The sequence below is a fragment of the Calidris pugnax genome, unplaced genomic scaffold (assembly GCF_001431845.1).
Source record: "Calidris pugnax isolate Ruff unplaced genomic scaffold, ASM143184v1 scaffold39, whole genome shotgun sequence".
NCBI lineage: Eukaryota > Metazoa > Chordata > Aves > Charadriiformes > Scolopacidae > Calidris > Calidris pugnax.
Window position 1 is genome coordinate 10,403,222 of NW_015090828.1, and position 24,333 is coordinate 10,427,554.

The 24,333-nt window shown below is 45.5% G+C and overlaps 1 protein-coding gene and 1 long non-coding RNA gene across 3 annotated transcripts in view; one reads left to right on the forward strand and one right to left on the reverse strand.

The window, feature by feature from the left end:
- Window positions 1-14,277, forward strand: part of CISD1 (CDGSH iron sulfur domain 1) — a 16,342-nt gene extending 2,065 nt beyond the window's left edge. Inside the window, exons 1-3 of one of the 2 annotated variants that reach the window (XM_014940428.1) lie at window positions 274-342; window positions 5,795-6,000; window positions 12,068-14,277. In XM_014940428.1, the coding sequence (XP_014795914.1) occupies window positions 312-342; window positions 5,795-6,000; window positions 12,068-12,157 (327 nt within the window). In that variant the 5' untranslated portion in view covers window positions 274-311 and the 3' untranslated portion in view covers window positions 12,158-14,277. Of the gene's footprint in view, window positions 1-273; window positions 343-5,794; window positions 6,001-12,067 lie in introns of those variants that run through there. The other variant, XM_014940427.1, reaches the window with a different exon arrangement.
- An 856-nt stretch (window positions 14,278-15,133) lies between these two features.
- LOC106887074 lies at window positions 15,134-22,676 on the reverse strand. The gene is made up of 3 exons (XR_001411797.1): window positions 22,632-22,676; window positions 20,397-20,535; window positions 15,134-18,145 (listed from the first exon to the last, which is right to left on the reverse strand). It is a non-coding gene; the product is annotated as an uncharacterized LOC106887074 (long non-coding RNA).
- Between the last annotated feature and the right edge of the window lie 1,657 nt (window positions 22,677-24,333).

Here is a 24,333-nt window from a genome sequence, read left to right on the forward strand (position 1 = left end):
ACCAGGTTGCTCCAAGCCCCATCCAGCCTGGCCTTGAACCCCTCCAGGGATGGGGCAGCCACAGCTTCTCTGGGCAACCTCAACACCTCACAGTAAAGAATTTCTTCCTGATATCTCATCTAAATCTCCCCTCTTCCAATTTAAAAGCATCTCCCCTCATCCTATCCCTACACTTTCCCCGTAAACCGCCCCTTTAAAGCGCTAGGCTCTGTTCAGGGCTCTGACGCCTTTGAGGGGCGGGCGGAGGAGTGGGCGGGCAGGTCGGGCGGCGCATGCGCGGAGCTGCGCGTGCCCTCTGCGCGGCGGGAGCCATGGGGCTGGGGCAGAACTCCTCCGTGCGGGGTAGGCGCGCGGCCCCGGAAGCGGCGCGGGGCGGGGGTGGCCGCGTGCCCTCCGCGTGCCGGTGCGCGGGGAGGATGGGGTGGGGGGGGGAGGAGGGTGGACGGGCAGAGGAAGGGGCGCGGTCCCGCCTCGCCGGACCCCCGGGGACAAAATGGCGGCGGGGAGGCGGGTGACCCCTGGGGCCGGCCTGGAGGCGGCGGGTTAGAGACGAGCGTAAGTAAAATCACCCCCGGTAGCAGCTGGAGGGAGGGGGTGAGGGACCCCCTTCCTCCTCCCGGCCCGGCCCCTACCTGTGAGAGCGCCGAGCTCCGCGCCAGGCCCTCCGGTGCGCTTCAGCCCTGTGAGAGGGCCCCGGCCACCCGCCGGGTTTTACCGATAGCGGAGGGATAGCCCGTTTCGGTGTGATTTTATTCAAATACTGCTGGTTTATATTTGGGTCTTCCCTCCGCCGCCTGGCTGTCAGGCTCTGCCTCTGTGCTTTCTATGAAGCCGCCGGGCGTGAATTTCCCGAAAACACGTAAATTTCTGGGATTTTTAACTTGTCCTCGGATCCTGATGCCTTACAACAGGGATAACAGTGGTTCTTGCGCAATGTAATTATTAGCTTGAACCATGTCTGAAGTACCATTGTGTGTTTTAAATGCTCTCGGGCACCCAGGCAGGACGGGGTGGATGGAGGGCTGAATGGAAGGATTAATTATCTGATTTCCTCATCACCTGCCTGGCTGTGGTTTCCAGTCACAAAGCTGCTAGTGATTTATGCCCTTAACTCAGGGGACTCCATCCAAAGAGGTGTTTTTTGCATACGCTTCTGGTACAGAGGATGTTGGTGAAGGCATTGTTATGGCCTAAAACAGGTTATTCTGATGGAAGGCTGTGCTTATTAAAATAATCAAACCAAAGTCCTCAAGATGACTCAATAATGGCTTGCAGCCAGGTTGTGCTCCCAGGGGCAGCTTGCTATCGTTTATAAATTTGCAGGAATTAGGACTATTGCTATACCCTAGAAATTGAGAAGAAGACTTAGTTTGTGGGGGAGGGAGAAGAGCATGCTCCTAATCAAACTGAAAATATTGCAGGAAAACAGGGGAACAGCCGATCAGAGCAGTCTTGGAGGGTGCTTTGTTTAGGAGGAGGTGGCGTAGGGTTAATGTGATTTCTGTCAAGATTAAACTTGGTCAGTGAGTGGCAGGTCCCAGCTCTGTCTTCAGCTCTATGTGTTTCAGGCTGATGAATTTTGGAAATCATAATAATGCCTTATTCCCTTCTGCAAGCTAGACACCAGAAACTTCCCCTACTTTTGCAGGATTTAATTCCTGGTAATAATTGGAGAGTTAATTGTTTCTGTACACATAGGTGTGCATATTTGTTCAAAGGTTACCCTTTGGAAGGTATTGACTAGCACAGATAGTGCTTTTTTTTGGTTGTAAGCAGTGTGGTTGTTTGCAGGTGTGACCCTCCACTGAACATAGACCTTATTCCAGTGACTTGTCTTTTGCTGCTTATCAGCCAGATCCAACAATCTTTCTCCCTCAGGTGGCCTCTTCACCTTATGGTTTCAGTTAAATTAAACCTGTCAGTCATAATCCCGTTTCTTGTGGATGCTGTGAAGTGGCAGAAGTGACTTCATCTGCCTGACTTCTACTATTAGGCAGTTTCTATGCAGCCAGTTATCCTGGACAACTCCTCACTGAGTGTCATGTGTTTCTCCCAAGTGTGGCTAGCAGAAGGGTGGCCTTTCATTGTGGACTTGTCGTAAACAACTCTTGGACAATAATAGCCACTTCGTTGGCAACCAAGGGGGAAGAAAGATACTTGAAAGTCATAAGCACTTCTGAAGACAAAAATATATGGATTTTCATGTCTCTCGTTATTACTCTGTAGCTGACTTTGAAATACCATGGGCATTTTCTTAAGCACCAGAGGTTACTTGAAAATTGTCTCTTTGGACTGTCTTGCACTAATGTTGTACAGTTGTAGCTATCTCCATGTTGTTGTCAGTGCCTGGAAAGTAAATTGATATGTTTCCTAACGAGGATTGCGTACTCCTGGTGGAGCCAAGACCATCTCAGTTTCTTAAGGCACTTGTCAGTGCAGATGGTAAATGCACGTTCTTCCTGCAGATAAAATCTGAGCTTTATGATAGATCCTCAAGGTATCTTTGTAGCCTAGATATGGAAACTTCCAGACCAACTTTCTAGCGGTTTAGGGAGAGAAGGGAAGAGAAACATTGTGATCCAAATCCCCTGTCCATTAAGATGTGTCTGAAGAATATAGAAGAAGATACATTCCCACCATTGGCTTGTTGCTGTTCTCATAATCTGATTATTTTTTTACTTCTGGGGATTGCATTCTTTGGCCTTCTGGTTCCTCCTTTCCAACTTTCTTCCCTTCTCTGTATGTTAATTCTTCTGGAGTTTTAGCCAAACCTTTTCTATTGTATAGTGCTTACAGCATTGAAACAATTTTTCAGCTCTGTTAGAGGGGCCCGTAGTGTCTTGTCCTATAGTGACTTGTAACATCATGTTTTGGTATTGTACCAGAATTGAGATTTATTTAATAATCACTCAACAGTTGCTCTTAGAGTTTTTATTCTAAAAAGAAAAAAAACGAAACAACCTTGACATTCTGTATCAATGGCACTCTGTTAACAGATGCCTCTTCAAGTAATAACGTGTATGACCTTAAGATTTTGGCACCAAACTGTTGAACTGGCACCCAGAGACCTCTTGAAAAAGAGTTTAAAGTATTTAAAAACTTCTGAAAAGTGTTTTTCCTTCCAGGTGCAGTTTTATGGTTAACTTAGTTTTAAAGATGAAATGGGCATTCCATGTCTTCCAAATCTGCTTGTGAAACAAAAACAACAGCTGACATCAAAACTTTTTATCTCTGAAACCTTGCAGGATGATATCATTGTAAAAGAGAAAGTCCATTTGTTAAATTCAAATTGCTTCATAAATTTACATTATGTTTATTAAGGCGATGCTGAAACTTAAGGAATAAGCTGCTTTAAATGTTTGGATTTCATGTATTATTGGTTGATATAATTTTCTGCATTGATACAGTTCTAGAGAAGTGATGAAAAAAAGCTAATACAGTAAAATAGGCACTATGATCTATTATAAGAAAAAAAAAAACCATTAAGCTGTTTATATGTACACAGTCTGCCTCTGTGTGTTGTAGCTGAATCCGGCCCCTGGGAGAAGTAGAGAGTCATTGAAATATGACATGACAATTACTTTAAATTAATGACCTCTGCTTGTTGAGCTGGATGTGCTGTGTGTGGTTATGCGGTAGGTGGCCCTGAGGGATGGTCAGAAGGGTGTGGGTTAGCTGCCAATGCACAGGACAGCTCTTCTGAACCTGCTGCAAGGCTGCTGAATTTTAGTACAGACCTTCCTGCTCACGCTCCGAGTTGTAGAAATATTTTTGTCATAAGAATCTTGTTAAGATGACCTGGACCTGCATAGGTACAATAGAAGGTCAGCTTCCTTAAGGTGCAGCACCTTAAAGGGTGGTTTAGTTACAGGAGTCATCCTTGGTCTTTATTGAAGTCGCTCTTTCCCCTTAATTTCCTTAAGGGAATGGATACACACATTTAATAGAATGAATACACACATTTTCATAGAATCCCTTCTTTAATTTAACCTCCTGGCTGCTTTGCCCTGTTAAAATTAATGCATTCCTCTGGCTAGTTTGTAATGGGGAAATGAAGAGCTGAGAACTCAGTGGATGGATATAAACCACTGAATTCACAATATGCTCTCTGGGGCTGTTACTGTTTTAAGGAGTTTGAGAGCAGGGAAACATGCCCTAAATTTTTTGATGTTAAAGATGCTGTTCTGTATCTTAATATCAACCTGTTACAGGGAGGGTTTGTCACTCGATTGCAGGGCAGGTCTCTCTCAGTGTACGTTGGTCTCTTCTGCTTCATTTAATAAGAAAATGAACTCCAAAGGATTTCTGCATCTCTTACTCCTCTAGTAAGACTCTAGAGGAGTGCCTGCCTTCCCTGATCATACCAGGCTGCAGACATCATATAGATGTTTGTCCAATTCCACATATTGCTACATCCACACCCGTGGACCAGCATCATGCACATGAGCTAAAGCAATGTTTTAGCCAAGTAAAGGCCTTGGTATGGAATTTAGAAAAGGCTGTGGGACAGGGACAGAAAACCTTCTGGATCCTTTTACTGAAAGCTCACAGTGGTAATACATCGAGTCAGTTGGCTGTGGAAAGTAGGAAGAACTAACAAAGGCTTTTTGTTTCTTCTTAGCCTTTATTGTAGTAATGTCTATTGCTGCAAAGATGCCATCTGGCTTGGCGTCGTTCAAATCCAATGCAAACACAGAAGGCCAAGACAGAAATTCCCAATTGGAAGACTGTTGTAGTTTTCTTAAGTTCTGTAAATATGCTAAAACATAAATTCCTGTTTGATATTTTTTTTTAAATCAGTTGAATTATGTAGGTTTAAATTCCTGGTTTTTTTTTTAAATCAGTTGAATTATGTAGGTACATGTTATGAGTATGTGTGTGAGTAGATGGGGTGGATAAAAAGCAAAGAAAGAGCAACCACCTGCTGCTCTGAGAGAAATGGCTGGGGCTGTTGCTGCAACCAGAAGCTTTGGGCTGAAGGCCAGCATATTTTCATGAGGTAGAGAGAAAACAATAGAGCTACCAAAACGTAGGAGAACTCCTTGCAGAAAAGGAAATTAAATTGAGGCAGACTGCAAAGATTTTTGGAGATAACTGGAGGGAGAAAAGTGAGGATGAGAGGTGTTGGCAAGAGGATTTTTTCATGGAAGTTGTCTGTCAGAGAGTCAGGACCTAATCCAGTTAAAATAAACTCGTGCTATTATTCTTAAATATAATCTTTTTGGATCCTTGTTTTTTTCCTGTACACCACAGGAGGGATTTAATCTAAGATGGCTTTTATTACTGTTGGTAGTATGTTCAGTAATTATCCCATAGGCTGTAAGTTTTTTTTAGTTAGGAGATGTGTTCTATTAAAAGCTGCCTTGGGGAGATCCTGCTTGGGTTGTTGGTGCTGAATGTTCTTTAGTGACTTTCCTGCAACTGAAACAGGCAACAGGTGGGTTTTTTTCCTGCTACAGGTTGCAGTTATAGCTGGTTCAAGGTACTCAACTTGGAAACACTATACTACCTATGTTGTTATCAGAGGTTCCTAAATAAAAGGTTAAAAAAAAACCCCAAAGCCTACCAGGTTAATCCTTACCCTTGCATGGAAGGGATTGGGGTGAAGAAGAATTCTAATCAGTAGAAAGGAGTAGATTAACTAGGTGAGTGTCAGAAGAAAATACTCTTCTAAAGTAATGTGTTACTACTGCAGAACAAAATGGTCTGTTAGAATGTAAAGGTGTTGCTACAAGGAATTTTAATAGAATGTTGTGGTCAAAAACTTACAGTCTCTTTTTTTCTTCTATTCTAGTTGAATGGATTGCTGCAGTCTCCTTAGCTGCTGGAGCAGCTGCTGTTGGGTATCTAGCTTACAAAAAATTTCTCTCTAAAGACAAATGCTGCAAAGCAGTGGTGAATCCCAATATCCAGAAGGATAACCCCAAGGTAGTCCATGCATTTGATATGGAAGATCTGGGAGATAAGGCTGTGTACTGTCGTTGTTGGAGATCTAAGAAGGTAAGAGAAGCATAAATGGTCCAATTTTGTTCGTGTGCGTGCATCTTTCAAGACCAGGCTGGATGGGGCTTGGAGCAACCTGGTCTGGTGGGAGGTGTCCCTGCCCAGGGCGGGGGGGGTGGAACTCAATGACGTTCAAGGTCCCTTCCAACTTTAACCATTCTATGATCTTCCACCAAAACTATTTTCAAACTGCTTTCTTTAGAGGAAACTAACTGCTTTTCACCTAAACAATTCTGCAGTGAGATGTAGCAGTATTTTAATCCTTAAAACTATGTATAATTATGTTGTCACTGAGAGCGAAGCCTGCAGATCAGTGCTAATAGTGAACAAAATGTTTCTGTAGCTCTGAGGCAGCAGATCCTTGAAAGGAGAGCCACTGTGTGGAGCAGAGCCATGAATGATAGATACCATTTTGTGTGCTGGCTGTGCTAGTATGGATGCTTATTCAAAACTCCTGGCCTGTTGGCAGTAGGAGCTCAGGAGCCACAGTCTGAGAGGACCTTAAACACCCTCTGTGGGAGGAAGCTGGAAGCTTACTCTGTCAGTCAGAAAGTACCTTGCTACTAGTGCATATTGTTAATAACACATATTGATTAAGAAGTCTCTTTGTGTACCAGACCTGGTGTCAAATTGTCACTTGCAATGTCTGAGTCCATCATTAAATCTTGTAGACAGAGGGCATGCAGAATGGTTTTGGGAAGAGCCTGACTTGTGCAAATGGTGTTACAGTGATACTGCTGCTCTGTCCCGAATTTGTTGTCATAGCACTGCTGTGTACTGTAGATAGCTACCTTTTGCCATGTGAGTACAGCAACAAATTGTTTCCAGTGGTGATGGAGGTAATCTAGGAAGAGATTATTGTGGTTAAAAGCTTTCAAAGATCTAGACAGATGGACTTAATGTATTTATGCCTTAGCAACTCAGAATACTTGTATGGGTAATCCTAAAGTAAAGCCAGTGAAATCATGATGGCATACTCTAAGCCCCTATTTTTGAGCAATTAAAAGTCCAGCCTAGACACTGGTCCATGTTACTCACATATGAAGTTGGGTTGCCTCAGTTGCTTAAAATTTCGTGGTAAGCATGATACCTAGCCTTTCAATAACACTAAGGTCAGATTTAAATCTAAGGTGGAGATGCGTGGCACGTGATGTAGCTGAGGTCTGTATAATTTATCTGTAGCCATAGTTCTGGGATCTGTAATGAGAGAAAGCTGATTGCATGAGTAGTCTTGTCCATTTACCACTGACACGTATTTAAAAGCTGTTTCAAGGTGCTAATGTGTGGAGACTGAAGTAATACAGACCTTCAAAGCCAGATAAATGAGGCCAATAGCCTTGAAATCTAGCTTGCTCTCTGTCAGTGAACTGAATACTAGACTTCTCAAGCCTTAGAAACTGGTCTAACGGGGCCACACACTACTGTTTTCCAGGTGTTATAACTTTCAGTTCTTGCTGTTGTCAGATCTGACTTCATTACATTGCAGGTGAAAATCATGGAATTGTCTAGGTTGGAAGGGACCTTTAAGATCATCTAGTCCAACCATCAACCTACCTCTGATAAAAACCATCACCAAACTATGTCTCTGAGCACTATGGCAACCCGGCTTTTTAATCCCTCCAGGGATGGGGCCTCAACCCCTTCCCTGGGCAGCCCAGTCCAAGGCTTCAGGACCCTTGTAGTGGAAAGTTTTTTCCTACTCTCCAATCTGAACCTCCCCTGGTGCAACTTGAGGCCATTTCCTCTTGTCCCATCGCCTGGGACTTGGGAGAAGAGACCGACCCCCCCTGGCTACACCCTCCTTTCAGGGAGTTGGAGAGAGCCAGAAGGTCTCCCCTCAGCCTCCTCTTCTCCAGGCTGAACACCCCCAGCTCCCTCAGCCTCTCCTCAGGAGACTTGTTCTCCAGACCCCTCACCAGCTCCGTTGCCCTTCTCTGCACCCGCTCCAGCACCTCAAGGTCTTTTTTTGTGGGAAGGGACCCAAAACTGGACACAAATAACTCAGGAAGTTACACATTTGTAGATACATTTGGTTTAACACTAAAGCACTATTGAGGATTGGACAGCATGATTTAATTTTGAAGTAGTTCTGTGGAGATGGGTATGTCTGCTTTGCTCTGCCTGGAGGCGAGACTGAAGAACAAAATTCCCCACCCCTCCATTGCCCTGCTGTGCTCTTTGGACTGAGTTAGGTATCGTATGATTACACACCAGGGAAGTGTGTACACTCCCGTGCAGTGCTGATAGCTGCACAGCATGCAGGAGGCATCAGGCACGTGTCTAGCAGCATTGCCACTAAATCTTTGTCGTAAATCTCAACTGACAGCCAAGAATCCAGCGTTGGAAGCTGCCACAAGGGCTAGGGCTTTAGAAAAGAAAAAGAGGGAGGAGAAGGACTTAACTATTGGCACTTTGTTTTACTATCTGAATTTGGATTTACCTCAGGTTGAAAGTGTGTAGGCACCTCCTTTGGTGCTTCTGGGGTGGGGGGAAATTTCTAACTTGAGCTGTGGTGTTTGTTTAGAAAACAGAGTAGGAAGCAGAAAGTACAGAGATGGAAGATAGTGTCGGGGTTTTGTGGTTGCATTGCAGCTCTTGGCAGTATTCTAGCTATTGTCTGATACTATCTTTTCTGTGTGAAAATAAAATCTTATGTGCGTTCTGGCATATATTGAAGGGGTGTTGTCAGTTTAGGAACATACTGTCCTACTGAGTTAGGGCTCTGTAATCTCATACTGAAAGGAAGTAGATGGGGCTACCTTATGATGAGGCCATTATTAGAACTCTGACCTGAAAGGTCTTGTAAAGGCATTAAGGAGGGCAGTGGAAAATTTTGAAGGCATGTGTTTTTTTCCACTGATGGTTAATAATGAGTTAGTTAATCAGCATGTTGTGCTTCAGATACTGCAGTTTCCCGTTTTGCTGCCTTCCTCTTGCCCTGATCAGTTGACCTTGTATGGTGGGTAGCATGATCTTTAAGGTGGTGTGCGTGCTTCTGCTCGTGTTAAGTCATTGCCAAGCAGTAATAAAATACAGAGACATTTCTTCATCATTCTCACATGCTTGTCAGCTGTAGAAGTAGTTAGCTAACATGATCTGTTTCTTACAGTTCTCAGATTAAGATCCTGTTAAAATTTGTAAGAAAATGTTTATATGATGGCAAAACGGTAGAATATGTGTGCTTCCAGTGCAGGGAATTACAATTACTTTAAAAACAACTAGTACCTACTGTGGTTTTGTTAAAAAATAAGTGGTCTATGGAGATCTCTATTCCATATACAGATTAAAAGGAATGTCCTCTTGTATGATGGTGTGAGTGCTTCTCACCAGAAGGAGCCTCATCTCAGGCATGAGGCTGTTAATGGAACCAGTAGTGTTAGGAACCATAGGATATTTTGGTGTGCACTCATGGTGTGCAGGCACTACAGCTGACCTCATGGTGTCCCTACAGGGAAGAACAAAACAGTTGGACTATACCAGGGTGTATTGGAGTAACTCTTAAGAAAGAGCATTATTATTTTCAGTTGGTTCTTTTTTTTCTCAAATAGTATACTTCAAAGGGTTTTTTTTTTGATTGTGCTGGCCGAAGTCTTTGTGGAGTGTGTGTGTTTACAAAAAAACCTAAAAAACCATGTGATATCTTCAAATAAGTCTGTCTTGGAATGTAATTATCTGTTGAAGTAGGTGGTAGGTAGTTCTTTAAATGGCCCTGTCCTATTCGGTTTCGTGCTCTGCAGGCACTTCATAGTACTGCTCATCAAGTTTTGTGGAAAAACTGAGTGTATTTACCAGCGCAGAGGCAAGAGTTTTGTCTTAATACCAAAGTGTAATTAGTCTAAAGTTAGAACGGTTGTTTTCTTACTCTTCTGCATTTTTAAGTGCATGAACTGGGCTGGGGGAATGCTTCCAGAGAAGTATTCCAGCCCCCAGGCTGTGGGTCAAGGAATATTGCAGCAGAACATCAGAAGAAATAAAGGTGGGATAAGGGTAGGGACTCTAAACCTGTTCAGTGTCAAAGGAAATAAGATGAGCTGTCCAGGTCACGTCACAATTCCCTCAGGGTTTGGGCCTTGGCTGCTATTGCTTGCCTGCTTTATCTTCTTCAAGGATGAACAAGTCTCAGGCCCAGGATCCTTCTATTCAATATCTGGCCTTCAAGGTGACCAAGTGGGTGCTCTAGAAAAGTGGTGTTGGTTTTTCTGTTTTGTTGGTTCTTTTCTTTTTTCCTTTGGAGAAGCTGAAGTCTGGTGTCCCTAGCCACTGGTTCCCAGACCAGCTGACCCAGAGGGTGAATTCAGAGCAGTCAGAGTTGGTAGCTGTTAAAGGTGTCTTGATGCTATCTGAAGCCTATGAATACCACCATTTTTGTCACTTGCAGACTTGAAGTGATAATGTTGCTGTAGCTGGACTTGTCTCCTTGGGGCGTGTGAGATGTTAATGTCTGACTGAAGCTGGGTCCATGCTTCTGTGAAGACCAGTGGACTGTAGGATTGCATGGAAAAACAACTGGCCCAGCAACATCTGGTTGGAAGCTGGTCAGTGTCCCAGGAACATATGTTCTTGCTCGCTCAGATTTTTTCCAAATGTCTGTCAGTACCTCCTCCATTGAGTCACAAATGACTGACGTGATGATAAAGTCCCTGCATGAATCAGCTTCTATGAGCGTTCTCCGAATTCAGGGTTTCTTTATTCAGAAACATCACCTGCCACTTAACAGCGTGGGTTTTGACATTTTGTAGCTGTGAAAAACAAAAAACCCACCTCACCTCATTCTCCCCCAAAACTACTTTGAACATGTGGCTTTATTTTTAAAGCTCTGGGATTATTTTTATTTGCAAGTATATTGTCTTCATTATATTGTTTTCACGCAATACTTTGAAATCTTTTATTCTAATTAAGCATAGGTGATAGGGTGTTAAGTTTTTTTCAAGGGCTATGACTGAGGCATGATGACTGGGATCAGTGGAGTGTCAAAGACTGATTGTGACTCTACTGGGAGGGAATATTGCTGTTGCAAAGGCAAAAGCCAAGTAATGCCCAACTTTGATTCCCTTTTAAGTGAACAAAATAGTAACTGAATATAAAATACTGGTGTGCAATTTCTGTGATCATCTCCGGTTTCCTCTGCAGAGGAGGCAGAGCCCTGAAAATGCATCCTTGAGAAGTGATGGGATCTAACCTTGCTCTTGTTGCTTCACAGAACGTCCTTTGGCTCTTGCATGTGGAAAGAGCTGCCCAGGAGCAGTGACCAGTGGGACCTGGGTGGTTACAGCTGGCTAAAGGAGTCCCTGTGGGTCTTGCTCTGACCAGGCTGTTCTAGGGTTATTTTTTATGGAACAAACATTTCTTCAAATTACTTCCTCAGTGCTACCTTTAAGATACCTTTGATAAATAGCCATGTCAGTTGGAAGTGCAGTTGATTTCCATTAACAGGTCAAAATGCTCATGTGGAAGCTAGCCTTGTGCAAAGGGACCTTGTGTGTCGATGAGATAAGCTTGCTCTGTCAGGACAAAGCAAAGGCCATTTGCCACTCTACCTGTCCAGAGGCAGGACTAATACATAGGTGTGTCTTCTTAAATAAGAGATGAGCTAGGGAAACTGCTTTTTTTCTTCATCATGTGCTATGAAAAACCAGGAAAAAAAAAATCAGCTAAGGATCTCCTTCTGTTTCTCTTCCTCACCCTGCTTATCTTTAACTTCACTCAACTTTGGCTGTTGCCCGGGAAAACAAGAGTGTGGGGCAAGGTTGAGAGCAAGGTACTCCAGGTAGGTTACAGTTGAAGGCCAGCTCTGGCTGTATTTCCCTCGTGCTGGCCTGAGGCAGGAACACGAAATAGAGCACAATTGAGTTGCTGCTTTTTCCCAACAAGCCTCTTGCCCACTCTGTATTCACAGGGCCAAAATGAGCATTGAGGCAAAACTCAGGGAGGGAGACCTGAGACACCAGCACAAGAGCTGCAATCATGGCTGATGTAATGAGGAGTTCTAATGAACTTTCAACCTAGGTTCTTAATTCTGACTCTGGATGTACTTTAGATGTGTTTATTCTTTCTTTTTTTTCAGTTCCCGCTGTGTGATGGCTCTCACACAAAGCACAACGAGGAAACTGGCGACAACGTCGGGCCTCTGATCATCAAGAGGAAGGAGGCGTAGAGTGGACAGTAGAAGCTACGAAATGAATGTCTGACAAATTCTCTGCTCACTTGTAATTGGGGGGAAAAACCACAAATTCTTTGTCATGTCACTGAAGACTTTCCGGTGTAGCATATACATCAGGCTTCAGCATGTGTATTTTCTCTGATGCTTGTCTTGTTTTAATCACTACAATGCATAATTTACTAAATAGTCATGGTTTAAATTTTTTGTCCTGTAAAGTGTGTGTACCCTCTCATGGAGTATGAAGCTAAAATGACACACAGAATGTACTTCATCAGAAAATAGGTATTAAATTATTTTGAAATACATGTGTACTACTCTGAGGCTATTCAGTAGAACGTGTGTTCAAAAGGTAAATTTTAAAATCCAGGAGAGGTTCTAAAGTCAAAGATCTGGATAGATTTCTATGTAAAAGGCAGTGGCAGGAAAGAAACCATGGTGCCAAAATGCAGCTTAACCTCTGATTATGCTGCATTTTCTGCAGGTGTCACCTTTAGCCTATTACACTACTGTTCCGTGTGGCTTCTGTAGAAGAACAAATTCAAAATCACTACGAACAGCCAACATAAAAGGCTTTATAGCAAGATGGAACTAAAGGGCAACTTTACCTTTGATTTTTACAGCAGCGTTGAAACTTGACCCTACTACCGAACGGTATCAAGAAGGTACTACTGGAACTGCAGACCTGTGCTTAGAGTAGGATTAGAAAGATGGTCTCTGCAAGAATTTTCTTAATAGACAAGTGGAATGATACGAAGTGCTCAAAGGGTTATGGGCAGGGGGTGGCAGGGTTGTCTTTGCTTCTAGAAAGCCTTAGTTTCACTTGCAGTCTCTAGCAGCGAAGCTGACTTCCCCAGACTAGGGGACATTTGTGTGTGGGAGGCTATGCCCGTTCATCCCAGGAGCTAAAATAAAAACTAGAACCCCACCTGTCATTACTGTCTGCTTCATCCTTGCTCTGGCTGGTTCCAGAGGACTCTTCCCGCTGCGGAGGACGGCGGCACACCTTTCTTACTAAGTGGCCTTAGGCTCTATGTGTCTTAACTAACTCCTGCCTCCCTGGGCTGACCGTTAACGTGGTTCAGCTGACTTCACCAAAAGAACTGACGTGGACAAGGAAAGACTTTAGGGACAGCTAGAAACAAGGGGGAAAGGAAGGATGAGACAAGGAGAGGTCTTTGCCCCCCTTTCGTATGGCACTTGTCTGACATGGTTGCATTCGTGGCTATCGTGTCGGTTTCCTTAAATTAAATAGCTTTGATTTAGTAACATGGAAATGACTACAAAGCAAAACCCAAAGAGTGGGGTGGCTGAGGACAGTTTTGTATTAAACCCCAATCCATCAGCGTAATTGCAGCCTGTGTAATGTTGAGCTGTCAATGTCTTGGGACAGAGAGACTACCTCAGAGCTAGAAGAAAGACCTTTTCAGCCAGTGGACATTTTAACCTGGACCCTTAAGGATTCTTCCAGGTGATTGGGGCAGTAGAGGGTTGGTTGATTTTTTTATTTTTTTTTAAAGGTGTAGTTGATAGGATCGGTTAAGATTGAAGAAAATGTTTTGTATATTCTTGATGTGAGACTTTCAGAGGCTTGGGTCTTAGCTGCCTGGCAGAAGGCACAGAAAGTAGAGAAGGTGGCACAGAGAAAGAGGGTTTGCAGGCAGAGTGCTGCTGTCTGAGAGAGACCTCTGCTTGCAAGAAGTTGCAGTCGAATACATTTAGTTTTCATCTTTTCTTCCTGTCTTGACTGTAAAGGTACTTGATGTTTTTTACTTGGCTGAGTACTGATGCGTATGGAAAGTTGTTTTAAATTGTCAATTACATTGCTTTTATCCAAAACAAAGTTATTTCTGTATTATTAGAATATGATACTGGGTATTTCTGTATTTTTGTCAAATACACATTTGAGCTCACCTTAGTCTCGAGGCTGTAATGTCTGTGTTATCTCCTGGCTGGGCTGTTTCTTTCCTGGGAGAGTTATGCTCTGAGTAGTGCTGTTGCCAATGCTGCTGTAATTGTAAACGTGTTTGGGTTGGGTTTTCCTTCTGAGACTTCTTTTCCTGTTAGCAGCAAAGCCTGGCTGCTCTTGAAGGAATAAAAGTTCACTGAAAGCTGCATTAATGTTCTGAGAGATGGAAGTCAAGAAGTTTCAAAGGAGTCTCCTGAGTAATAAAGCTATTTCCTGGAGTTTGGGCATCAGGGAAGTGAGCTCTGTGAGAAGTTTTTGTTCCTGGGAAGCAAAGATGCGAAGGCAGAGGCTTTGATGATTAACATCCTGGTGAGTTTGTTTTGGAGAAGTGTCACATTTATAAGTGTTGACACAAAGTGGTTAAATTTTTATTTTTGAAGTACATACAGTTTTCTGTACCACACCTAAAAGTTGCTGTTACTCATGTATGTGAGCTGTTTGAACCTGGTAACGAAAAGAGATGCCCGAATTTAAGTAAAGAAACTTGCCAGCAGCCTTGATGAGCATCACAGAGAACACTTTATTATTTTTTTTATTTAGTCTCATAATAGATTATCATGTTCCGATAGTCTGAGTGCTTGCGTGTTCCAGTGTTTTCTGAAATCTCTGTTCTTTAGTGCTTTCCTCAAATAATCTCATGGTTAGATTTTTTTTGCCAAGTTTTAACCATAAAAGAATGCTTCTGCAAATGTGCAATTTCCACATCCCATTGAAACTCCTACATGAAAATGTGGTATGAATCCGTCGTATCAAAGCAGCGAAGGATTCCTGTCCCAGAGTAAAACTGTGTTTCTGTTGTACGTTATTTTTCAACGTGTAAGTGTTCATTAGGAAGGTGAACAAATTAAAGTACTCATTCTTCAGTAATTGAGTGTGACTCATCAAAATAGTCTGAATGTCAAACATTCGAGTGCTTCTCGAACCAGCATTCTTGAAGAGGAGACAGCTGGGAGTTACAGGGATTTTCCGCACGTTTAATTAAAGTGCATTAATCTAATGGGCACTTTGAAACGCCGGGGGCCAGCCCTGCAATCACATCCTGGTCCACTAGGAGGAAACAAATGCTGTGCAATGGGCACTCCTTGATGTGGGCAATGCTGGTTTTAAGGAGTGTTTTTGATATGTGCATGAATTTACGTATTATTTTTTTTCTGGGAATTGTATCGCCAGTTTCCCAAGAGGCAGCAGCAGAGCTGACTGCAGCCCCTATTACAATTTTCACCGTGTTGTTGCAGTTTGGACCTTGTTCTGGTGCCACCGGGGTCTGTAAAATTTTATTTTGCACAGTGGCACAGCGGTGGGACTGGGATTTTCCTTGGAAGTGTTACACAGCTGGATAAGGATGTGGACGTGTGAGTCACTGCTGTATCACAGTCGGTCACTCCAGTAACGGAAGAACATTTTATAATACCAGGAAGGATAAGAACGTGGGTGCAAAACTAAACATTGGTGTTGCAAAGAAACCTCCAGCCACCCTGAGCTTGGAAGTCTTTTAGTAAATTTGGCTTCTGTTTCAGGCTGTGGCCCTGGCTGGGTTAGGTGGAAGAACACAACCTCCCTGTGGCATGTGGGCAGAGAGGGGATGCCCCGACGCGGTGTTGCCAGTGGGCTGAGTTTATCAGTGCTCAGCACGGGCAGAACATTTCACGTGGACCTGTTGAGAAGACCAAATGCCTTTTCCATTGTCATCAGTGCTCGTTAGGCCCGGCAGTATCCAATCCCCCCTTCTCCCAGTTCCTTTGTGCACCCAGGCTTGAGCTGCCCTGGTTTTCCTGCAGCGATGAGTGGCTTCTCTGCAGCAGCAGGAGAATGATAATTTTCCTAGAGCCGTCCCTAATTTAGGATGGGTAGCAAAGCTCTGTGCTGCTTGGTTTATTCCGTGGCAGTGGTGTTGCTGTTCTGCCTGTTTCTCATAGCCTGTTTCTCAGGCAGGATCATTTCCAGGCTGCCTAACGCTGAGGCTGATGCAGAGAGGGGCCGAATAAAAACTAAATAACGTCAAAATAAATGTGGAGAAAGGAGCAGGAAGGCGAAAAGGAAGAAATAAAATGGCAGATGGGGGGAGAGGATAAGCTAGGAGAGCAGATTTAACACTGTAACGGTGTAACACTGTGAGGTGGTAGCGAAAGGGATAAATGAAAGTACAGAAAATGATGTCTTGCATTTCATTATCCCTCTTAATAGAGCAAAGCATAAGCAGCAGTTGTATTGGCCAAACCCATACCCCTTTCACAGCCGAGGGGGTTACGTGCCTCGAGCAGACATCTGTCACTGTGCTTTTTCCTCCTGAAGGCTTGGTGAGATCCCCCAGTACTGGACAGAAAGCAAGGAACGCTCACAGCACAGGTCCCCTGTCAGCAGCCTCCATGCCCACCTTTGTGAAGTGTTTAATTAGATGTGCAGGTTTAACAAACAAGAGTATTTATCGCTGCTCTCTCTGAAGTCAGGAAAATCAGAGTGGGTTTATGTGACTGTAGCAAAGCAGAATTCAGTCCGCCTTCCTCGTGTGTGGTTTGGACCAGTAAGAAAGGATTTATCAGGGTTCTCAAGCAATTGCAAATGTCTCAAATAAGCACAGAGAGATTGTTTCTGGTGGTATTTTTTTTTTCCTAGCTGAAAGCTGAACCATCCCTCCTCCCTGATTTGACATTGCACTGCTCTCAATCCGCTCTGCTCTGCATCCTTTTCACCATCAGACTGCAGTTTTTTTCCAGCATTTTTGAACGTGTGGCACACTTACACACACACACACAAAAAAAAAAAAAAGTGCCTTCTGCTCTCCAGGAGAAGCCTGTGCAGACAAGAGGAGCTTCCTGAGTGTGCCAGAAATGATAGCTTTAATGTGTGAAACGTCCAGAATTCAGCACGCTGCAAGGCTCTGCGCAGTAGCTGGAATGTTTGTGCCGCTCAGTCAAGTCAGCTGGCAACAGAAAGGCAGCAAAATGAATGAGAAGGTCACCGAGTGCGTAACTTTTCTCAAATACTTCTCTGCAGCTGGCAAATATCACCATACATGGCTAAGACGTGGTCAAGATGCACTGTCTGTTCACCGCCGGGACTCTAGCTCGAGACTCGGATACCAAAACAACAGCCAGACCAGGCTTTCACTTCAGCAATTATTAAATTCGTTGCTCTTTTCAGACAGTGTGATCTTGCTCTTTCACTCTCATTCTTGGCTCCAACATTTGCACGGGTTAAATTGCTTTTTAAGGGTTGAAATTGCGTTGCTTTGCAGACAAAGCCTGGGAGCAGAGCGTTGTCTGATAGAAGAGACTTTTTAAAATGCCAGTTGGCAGCGGGTGAAGTCAATAAATAGGTGTTTGATTTTACTGCAGGTAGAGGCAATGTAAGGAGCCTCTAGAGAAAGACAAAGAGGCATTTTAAATAAACCTCTTGGCATATTAAATCATCTTAAATCGAGTACTGGGGTTACCCTAAAGCATTAGGATGTGACTGGTAAAATGCCATCATACGTTTGTAAACCCTGAGCACCCCCCTGATACAGATACACCACTGTATTGTTTCACTGCCCTTTTTTAGGGCTGGAGGCAGCTAAAATACATTTCATCTATTCAGGCTCTCCACAAGTCATGGTTTAATTCCATCTTCTGCACCGATTAATTAATGGTATGTTCCTATTCTCCATGAGAGACCAGGCGTGGAAGCCGGCCTCAATACGTGGCACGCTGAGGCGACACATAGCAGCAAAATGATGCCTTTTGTCTTCTTCTCAATGCTCTTCCTGGTGTTGCCCAACAGTTTCTTGGTTGTTTTTTTGGCTGCAGACGCACACGGGGCCGATGATCTCAGCCAACTGTCAATAGTGACTTCAGGATCTCTTTCACAGCCGGTTCCGGGATCAGCACTGAGGAGCTTTGGTTTGATTTAGTTTCTTCTACACGTGGATAAACTTTACATTTATCCAGACTGAAGCTCCTGTGCCAATCTTGTGCCTTTCATTCAGCTTCGTGAGGTCCTGCAGGATTTCTTTGCCACTGGTGTGGCGTTTGACTGCCCTAAGGAGGTCATGACCTGGAGACATCACGCACAGTCCCTTCTGTCCCCTCCACCCTGAAAGCCCTTCCATTTGCTTCCCACCCCTTAACCTCTTCTCCGTCCAAACCCGAACCTCTCCTCCAAATTCTTTGCTTAGTTTCTTTAATGATAAAATAAAAAAGCCCAAGGACTGCGAGGAAGAAACCATTGAAGTGCACTTCTCGCCTTTATAGTCCTTGTACCTTTCTAATACCAAAGACTTCCCAAAATTTACAGCTGTGGTTCTGTTTGTGGAAAAGGTGATCCAGAAAATACACAACTGCTGTGAATTAACCTCACAGTCATTTTCACAACGTACTGGATTATCTCCAGAGATAGATTTCTGACACCATCCCTTTGTTTTCATCCTGGAAAACCCCAGATGTACTCGGTTGCCAGGGAGGAGAGTAGTGTCGAAGAGTTTGCATCAGTCAGAGCCAAGTAAAATATTAATCATTGTGGGACCTGATGCCTCAGTGACAAGGCAGTAGCTAGGAAAGAAAGTGGGATAGCAGCACCACTGAGTTTTACAGCTACAAGGGACAGAGAATGGACTGAGAGTAGCTTTGAGGAGAAGGACTTGGGGGTGTTGGTGGATGAGAAGCTCAACATAAGCTGACAATGTGCACTGGCAGCCCAGAAAGCCAACCACATCCTGGACTGCATCAGCAGGAGTGTGGCCAGCAGGTCACAGGAGGTGATTCTGCCCCTCTGCTCTGCTCTGGTGAGACCCCACCTGAAGTCCTGTGTCCAGCTCTGAGGCTCTCAAAATAAGAAGGACATGGACCTGTTGGAACGGGCCTAGAGGAGGGCCCCAAAGATGATCAGAGGGCTGGCCACCTCTCCTATGAAGACAGGCTGAGAGAGTTGCGGTTGTTCAGCCTGGAGAAGGCTCCAGAGATATCTTATAGCCCCTTCCAGTCATTAAAGGGGGCTACAGGAGAGATGGGGAGGGACTCTTTATGAGGTAGCGTAGTGATAGGATGAGGGGTAACAGTTTTAAACTGAAAGAGGGGAGATTTAGACTAGATATTGGGAAGAAATCTTTCACTATGAGGGTGGTGAGAGCCTGGCTCAGGTTGCCCAGAGAAGCTGTGGCTGCCCCATCCCTGGAGGGGTTCAAGGCCAGGCTGGATGGGGCTTGGAGCAACCTGGGCTGGTGGGAGGTGTCCCTGCCCAGGGCAGGGGGGTTGGAACTGGATGCTCTTTAAGGTCCCTTCCAACTCTAACCATTCTATGAACTTTTGTCAATCTATCAAAGGATTACAAGCCCCGAGCTATGTTAAGAGGGGATGATACAGCAACCCTTCTGCTGTGAAACAGCAAGAAAAGAAGAACTGCAGCAGGGCTACAACTTCCACACCCCTGTGACCACGCCTGCCGTAGGCCAAAAGGAGCAGGACGGGTCCTCCTGCCCACAGAACCACCGACTGCAGGTGCTCTCTTTCACTCATCCAGCAGATTATTGGTTTCACTGATGGATATTTCTCATCAGGAGCACGCATAGGGTCCAGGTCGGTGCCGTTGCAATCTGCAGCGACGCAAGCACAGGAGCCTGCTGCAGGAAGTGGCTCTGTGGGCAGCGGGATCCTCCTCTCCGGTACAGACCTTCTGCAGAAGACACGGCTGCTGCTGCTATTTTGGGCAAAATGGGGAAGAAGTGGCTGTGAACCGTCCGAAAGGACAATCAAAAATGCAGTGGTGCTTGCTGTCAGCGTACGTCTAGAAGAGCAATATTTTGGCCAAGACCCAGCCCCACCAATCTGTTTACCTAATGTCCCCCTGCACTTCCACTCAAGTATGAGCTTATTTCCTGTACTAAACTCCCCAGCGTCTTGCAGTTATTAACTAGCCCTTGTGTTTGAAAAAAAGGGCTTTATTTCAGCAGAAAGTGACACTCCTGCAAACCTCGCTCAGTTTGGGGGAGCTTTGCAATCTGCCTCTTGCAGCACAAATAAACGAGTATGTGATATTTATTATTATTATTATTATATTGTTAGTGCTTATGTTTTTGTCAGACCAAGTGAGGGAAGATTGTTTTCCAGCAAGAAGTGACCCAGAATTAAACCTAATTTTGCCAAATGCATTTTGCTGAGGGGGATTCCTACCCACATTGTTAGTGCTTATGTTTTTGTCAGACCAAGTGAGGGAAGATTGTTTTCCAGCAAGAAGTGACCCAGAATTAAACCTAATTTTGCCAAATGCATTTTGCTGAGGGGGATTCCTACCCACCTGCCCTGTCTTTAGATGCTGTTTGCAGCCTCTTTTGCTTTCTCTTCGAGTGCAATTGCCCAGCCCGGAGATGAGAAGTTTCCTTGGGAATCCTGCTGGCAGGTTCACTTTTCAGTGCAGATTTTTACGGTGTCACACCCTGGGGAGAAATACATTTGTTTGTCATTTCTGGTATTCTCTCAGTTTCACTTGTTTTATTTTAGGAGAAGTTCCCAGATAAGATTAGTGAACTGTGTGTGCTGAAGCGTGAGGGTAGAATGAGTGAGCGGAAGGCAGTCTGGCGTCACTTAGATTTCTATATGCATAAATCTGAATAAAGCAAATACCAGGGAAAAGGAAATAGTCAGTGTTTGCTTATTCCAATTACTCATGCTTTCGTGTTTCTTTTCATCCCCTCCAGGTCCACTTCCAAGGATATCTAGAAGATACTAGTTCAGGACTGGGTACTTGAATAGCCTGTAAATTCCAATTTTTTGCCTTTTAATTCCATTTTTTTTGCCATTAAGATTTTAAGCTCAGGTAGATTGCGGTGTTAGATAAGCACTCATGCAAGTCTGGAACAGCATCTATGTTTTTCTCTCCGTGTTTAGAGCTGGATCAGACAAAGTGTCTCACATCTCTGCAGGGGGAAATACCTTCCTGCAAGGCTCAGGCTGGCATCCGAACCTTGCAGCAGCTGCTGCTGCAGAGACCAGGAGCCTCCTCTCTGCCACACACTTGTACTTTTTTTTTCTTAACTGTACTCGTCAGTAATTTTGTGTGTGTGGGGGTGTGCAAGGGCTGACCAATCTGTGGTTTTTCTCTCCTGCGTAAGCATCCCCCTGGGAAAATCCAGCATCTGGGAACTGAGGAGAGGAGCTCACGCTTGCAGCCATCTGACTCCTAATCTTTAGGGCTGTCCAGTAATGAATGATGAGAAGAGAATATTGTGAGGGAAAAAGATTAACTTTTCTGACCAGCCTTGTTACTTCAGAAAGGATCTTGCTGAGTTGTTACCACTATCTTTGCCATCTTACCCAATTAAAAAAGCGAATGAAATTGTTCCACGAGCAAAGAACTAAGGAAACTCAGCTCAGATGATAGATTTATATGCTCTGCTCTTTCCTCTCGATTTTCAATGCCCTCATTTTCCCTGTGACCTTCCTGCCTGATACTTTAATTTCCCCAGTAAATCCCCCAGATGGCCATCCAGTTCTCCCAACCACCTGCCATCTCTCCACGCGATGGGATGGGCCACATAATAGCTGAGCTCACCACACCGTTGCTCCCCATCATAACAACAGTGCTGATTCCTGATATACATCAGCTGACTTTTATAAACCCTGTGGGAACATCATGTATCTGCTAAAATTCCTTTTCCTCTCTCCATTCTTGTTTTCCTGTTCCCGCATCCTACTAATGCTAAACACAGCTTGATACTGGTGGGTACCAGTATCAAGGAAAAGGATCTGGGGGTCCTGGTGGATAGTAAACTCTCCATGAGCCAGCAATGTGCCCTTGTGGCCAAGAGGCCAATGGGATCCTGGGCTGTGTAGTGAAGAGTGTGGCCAGGAGGTCAAGGGAGGTCATTTTCCCCCTCTACTCTGCACTGGGGAGGCCACAACTGGAATCCTGCATCCAGTTCTGGGCTCCCCAGTTCAAGAGGGACAGGGAACTACTGGAAAGAATCCAGCATGAGGCAACAAAGATGATGAAGGGATTGGAGCATCTCCCTGATGAGGAAAGGCTGAGAGAGCTGGGACTCTTTAGCCTGGAGAAGAGAAGGCTGAGGGGAGACCTTATCAATGCTGACAAGTATCTAAAGGGGGGTTGAAGGAGGAGGGAGCCAGACTCTTTTCAGTGGTTCCCAGTGACAGGACGAGGGGCAACGGGCACAAGCTGGACCATGGGAAGTTCCACTCCAATCTGAGGAAAAACTTCTTTAGGGTGAGGGTGGAAGAGCCCTGGCAGAGGCTGCCCAGGGAGGGTGTGGAGTCCCCTTCTCTGGAGATCTTCAAGCCCCGCCTGGATGCTCCTGAGTGATGTGCTCTGGGCAGCCCTGCTTTGGCAGGAGAGTTGGACTGGATGGTCTCTAGAAGGTCCCTTCCAACTCCAACAATTCCATGATTCCATACAGCAGCAGGCTGTATATTCACCGAGACCCACTCATTTTATAAAGGAAAGAAACAGCAAAAAGGCAGTAATTGCAGGCTGACCAATATGCCCTGAAGGAAAGAAACACTGATAGTCTCCTACCCAGGCGGTGGGCTCCGGGGTCCTGTGGGTGAACGCAGGGCTCATGCTCCACCTGTCTGGGGTTAAAATATGGATTAATTTCTAGATATTTTTCTCTAGATGAATTTTAGAGATTAATTGCCCCCAGAGGCAACAAAGATGATGAAGGGATTGGAGCCTCTCCCTGATGAGGAAAGGCTGAGAGAGCTGGGACTCTTTAGCCTGGAGAAGAGAAGGCTGAGGGGAGACCTTATCAATGCTGACAAGTATCTAAAGGGGGGCTTAAGGAGGAGGGAGCCAGACTCTTTTCAGTGGTTCCCAGTGACAGGACGAGGGGCAACGGGCACAAGCTGGACCATGGGAAGTTCCACTCCAATCTGAGGAAGAACTTCTTTGGGGTGATGGTTGCATAGCCCTGGAAGAGGTTGCCCAGGTAGGGTGTGGAGTCCCCTTCTCTGGAGATCTTCAAGCCCCGCCTGGATGCTCCTGAGTGATGTGCTCTGGGCAACCCTGCTTTGGCAGGGGAGTTGGACTGGATGATCTCTAGAAGGTCCCTTCCAGCTCCAACAATTCTGTGATTCCATGATTCCTCTAAGCAGCAGGCTGTATATTCACCGAGACCCACTCATTTTATAAAGGAAAGAAACAGCAAAAAGGCAGTAATTGCAGGCTGACCAATATGCCCTGAAGGAAAGAAACACTGATAGTCTCCTACCCAGGCGGTGGGCTCCGGGGTCCTGTGGGTGAACGCAGGGCTCATGCTCCACCTGTCTGGGGTTAAAATATGGATTAATTTCTAGATATTTTTCTCTAGATGAATTTTAGAGATTAATTGCCCCCACCCCAAACCCAAGGCCAGTGCCCACAGAGCATGGCGAGGGTCCCTGTCAGGCTGCTTTGAAGCTCCTCACCCCCTCCGAAGCCCTGACACTACGCTTGGCTTCCTCCCTCCGGTCCACCGGAGAGAGAAGAAACAAAACCGGGGATGTTTGGATGTAAAACCGAAGCGGATTTGGGGCATTTTTTCTGATTACCGAAGACCGGCGGAAGGGGGATGGGCCCCGGCCCCGCCACCACACGCCGCCTCATGGGGCCGGGAGAGCGGGGCAGGGACGCCCACACGGAGGGGAGGGTGATCCCCGGCCCCTCCGCGGGTGGCGGCGGGGTTCCGCGGGTGCGCTAGGCCCCGCTGACACTGATAGTCTCCTACCCAGGCGGTGGGCTCCGGGGTCCTGTGGGTGAACGCAGGGCTCATGTTCCACCTGTTTGGGGTTAAAATTTGGATTAATTTCTAGATTTTTTTTTTCCTAGATGAATTTTAGAGATTAATTGCCCCCACCCCAAACCCAAGGCCAGTGCCCACAGAGCATGGCGAGGGTCCCTGTCAGGCTGCTTTGAAGCTCCTCACCCCCTCCGAAGCCCTGACACTACGCTTGGCTTCCTCCCTCCGGTCCACCGGAGAGAGAAGAAACAAAACCGGGGATGTTTGGATGTAAAACCGAAGCGGATTTGGGGCATTTTTTCTGATTACCGAAGACCGGCGGAAGGGGGATGGGCCCCGGCCCCGCCACCACACGCCGCCTCATGGGGCCGGGAGAGCGGGGCAGGGACGCCCACACGGAGGGGAGGGTGATCCCCGGCCCCTCCGCGGGTGGCGGCGGGGTTCCGCGGGTGCGCTAGGCCCCGCTGCCTCCGCGGCCGGCCGCGCAGCCCGGCCCTGGCT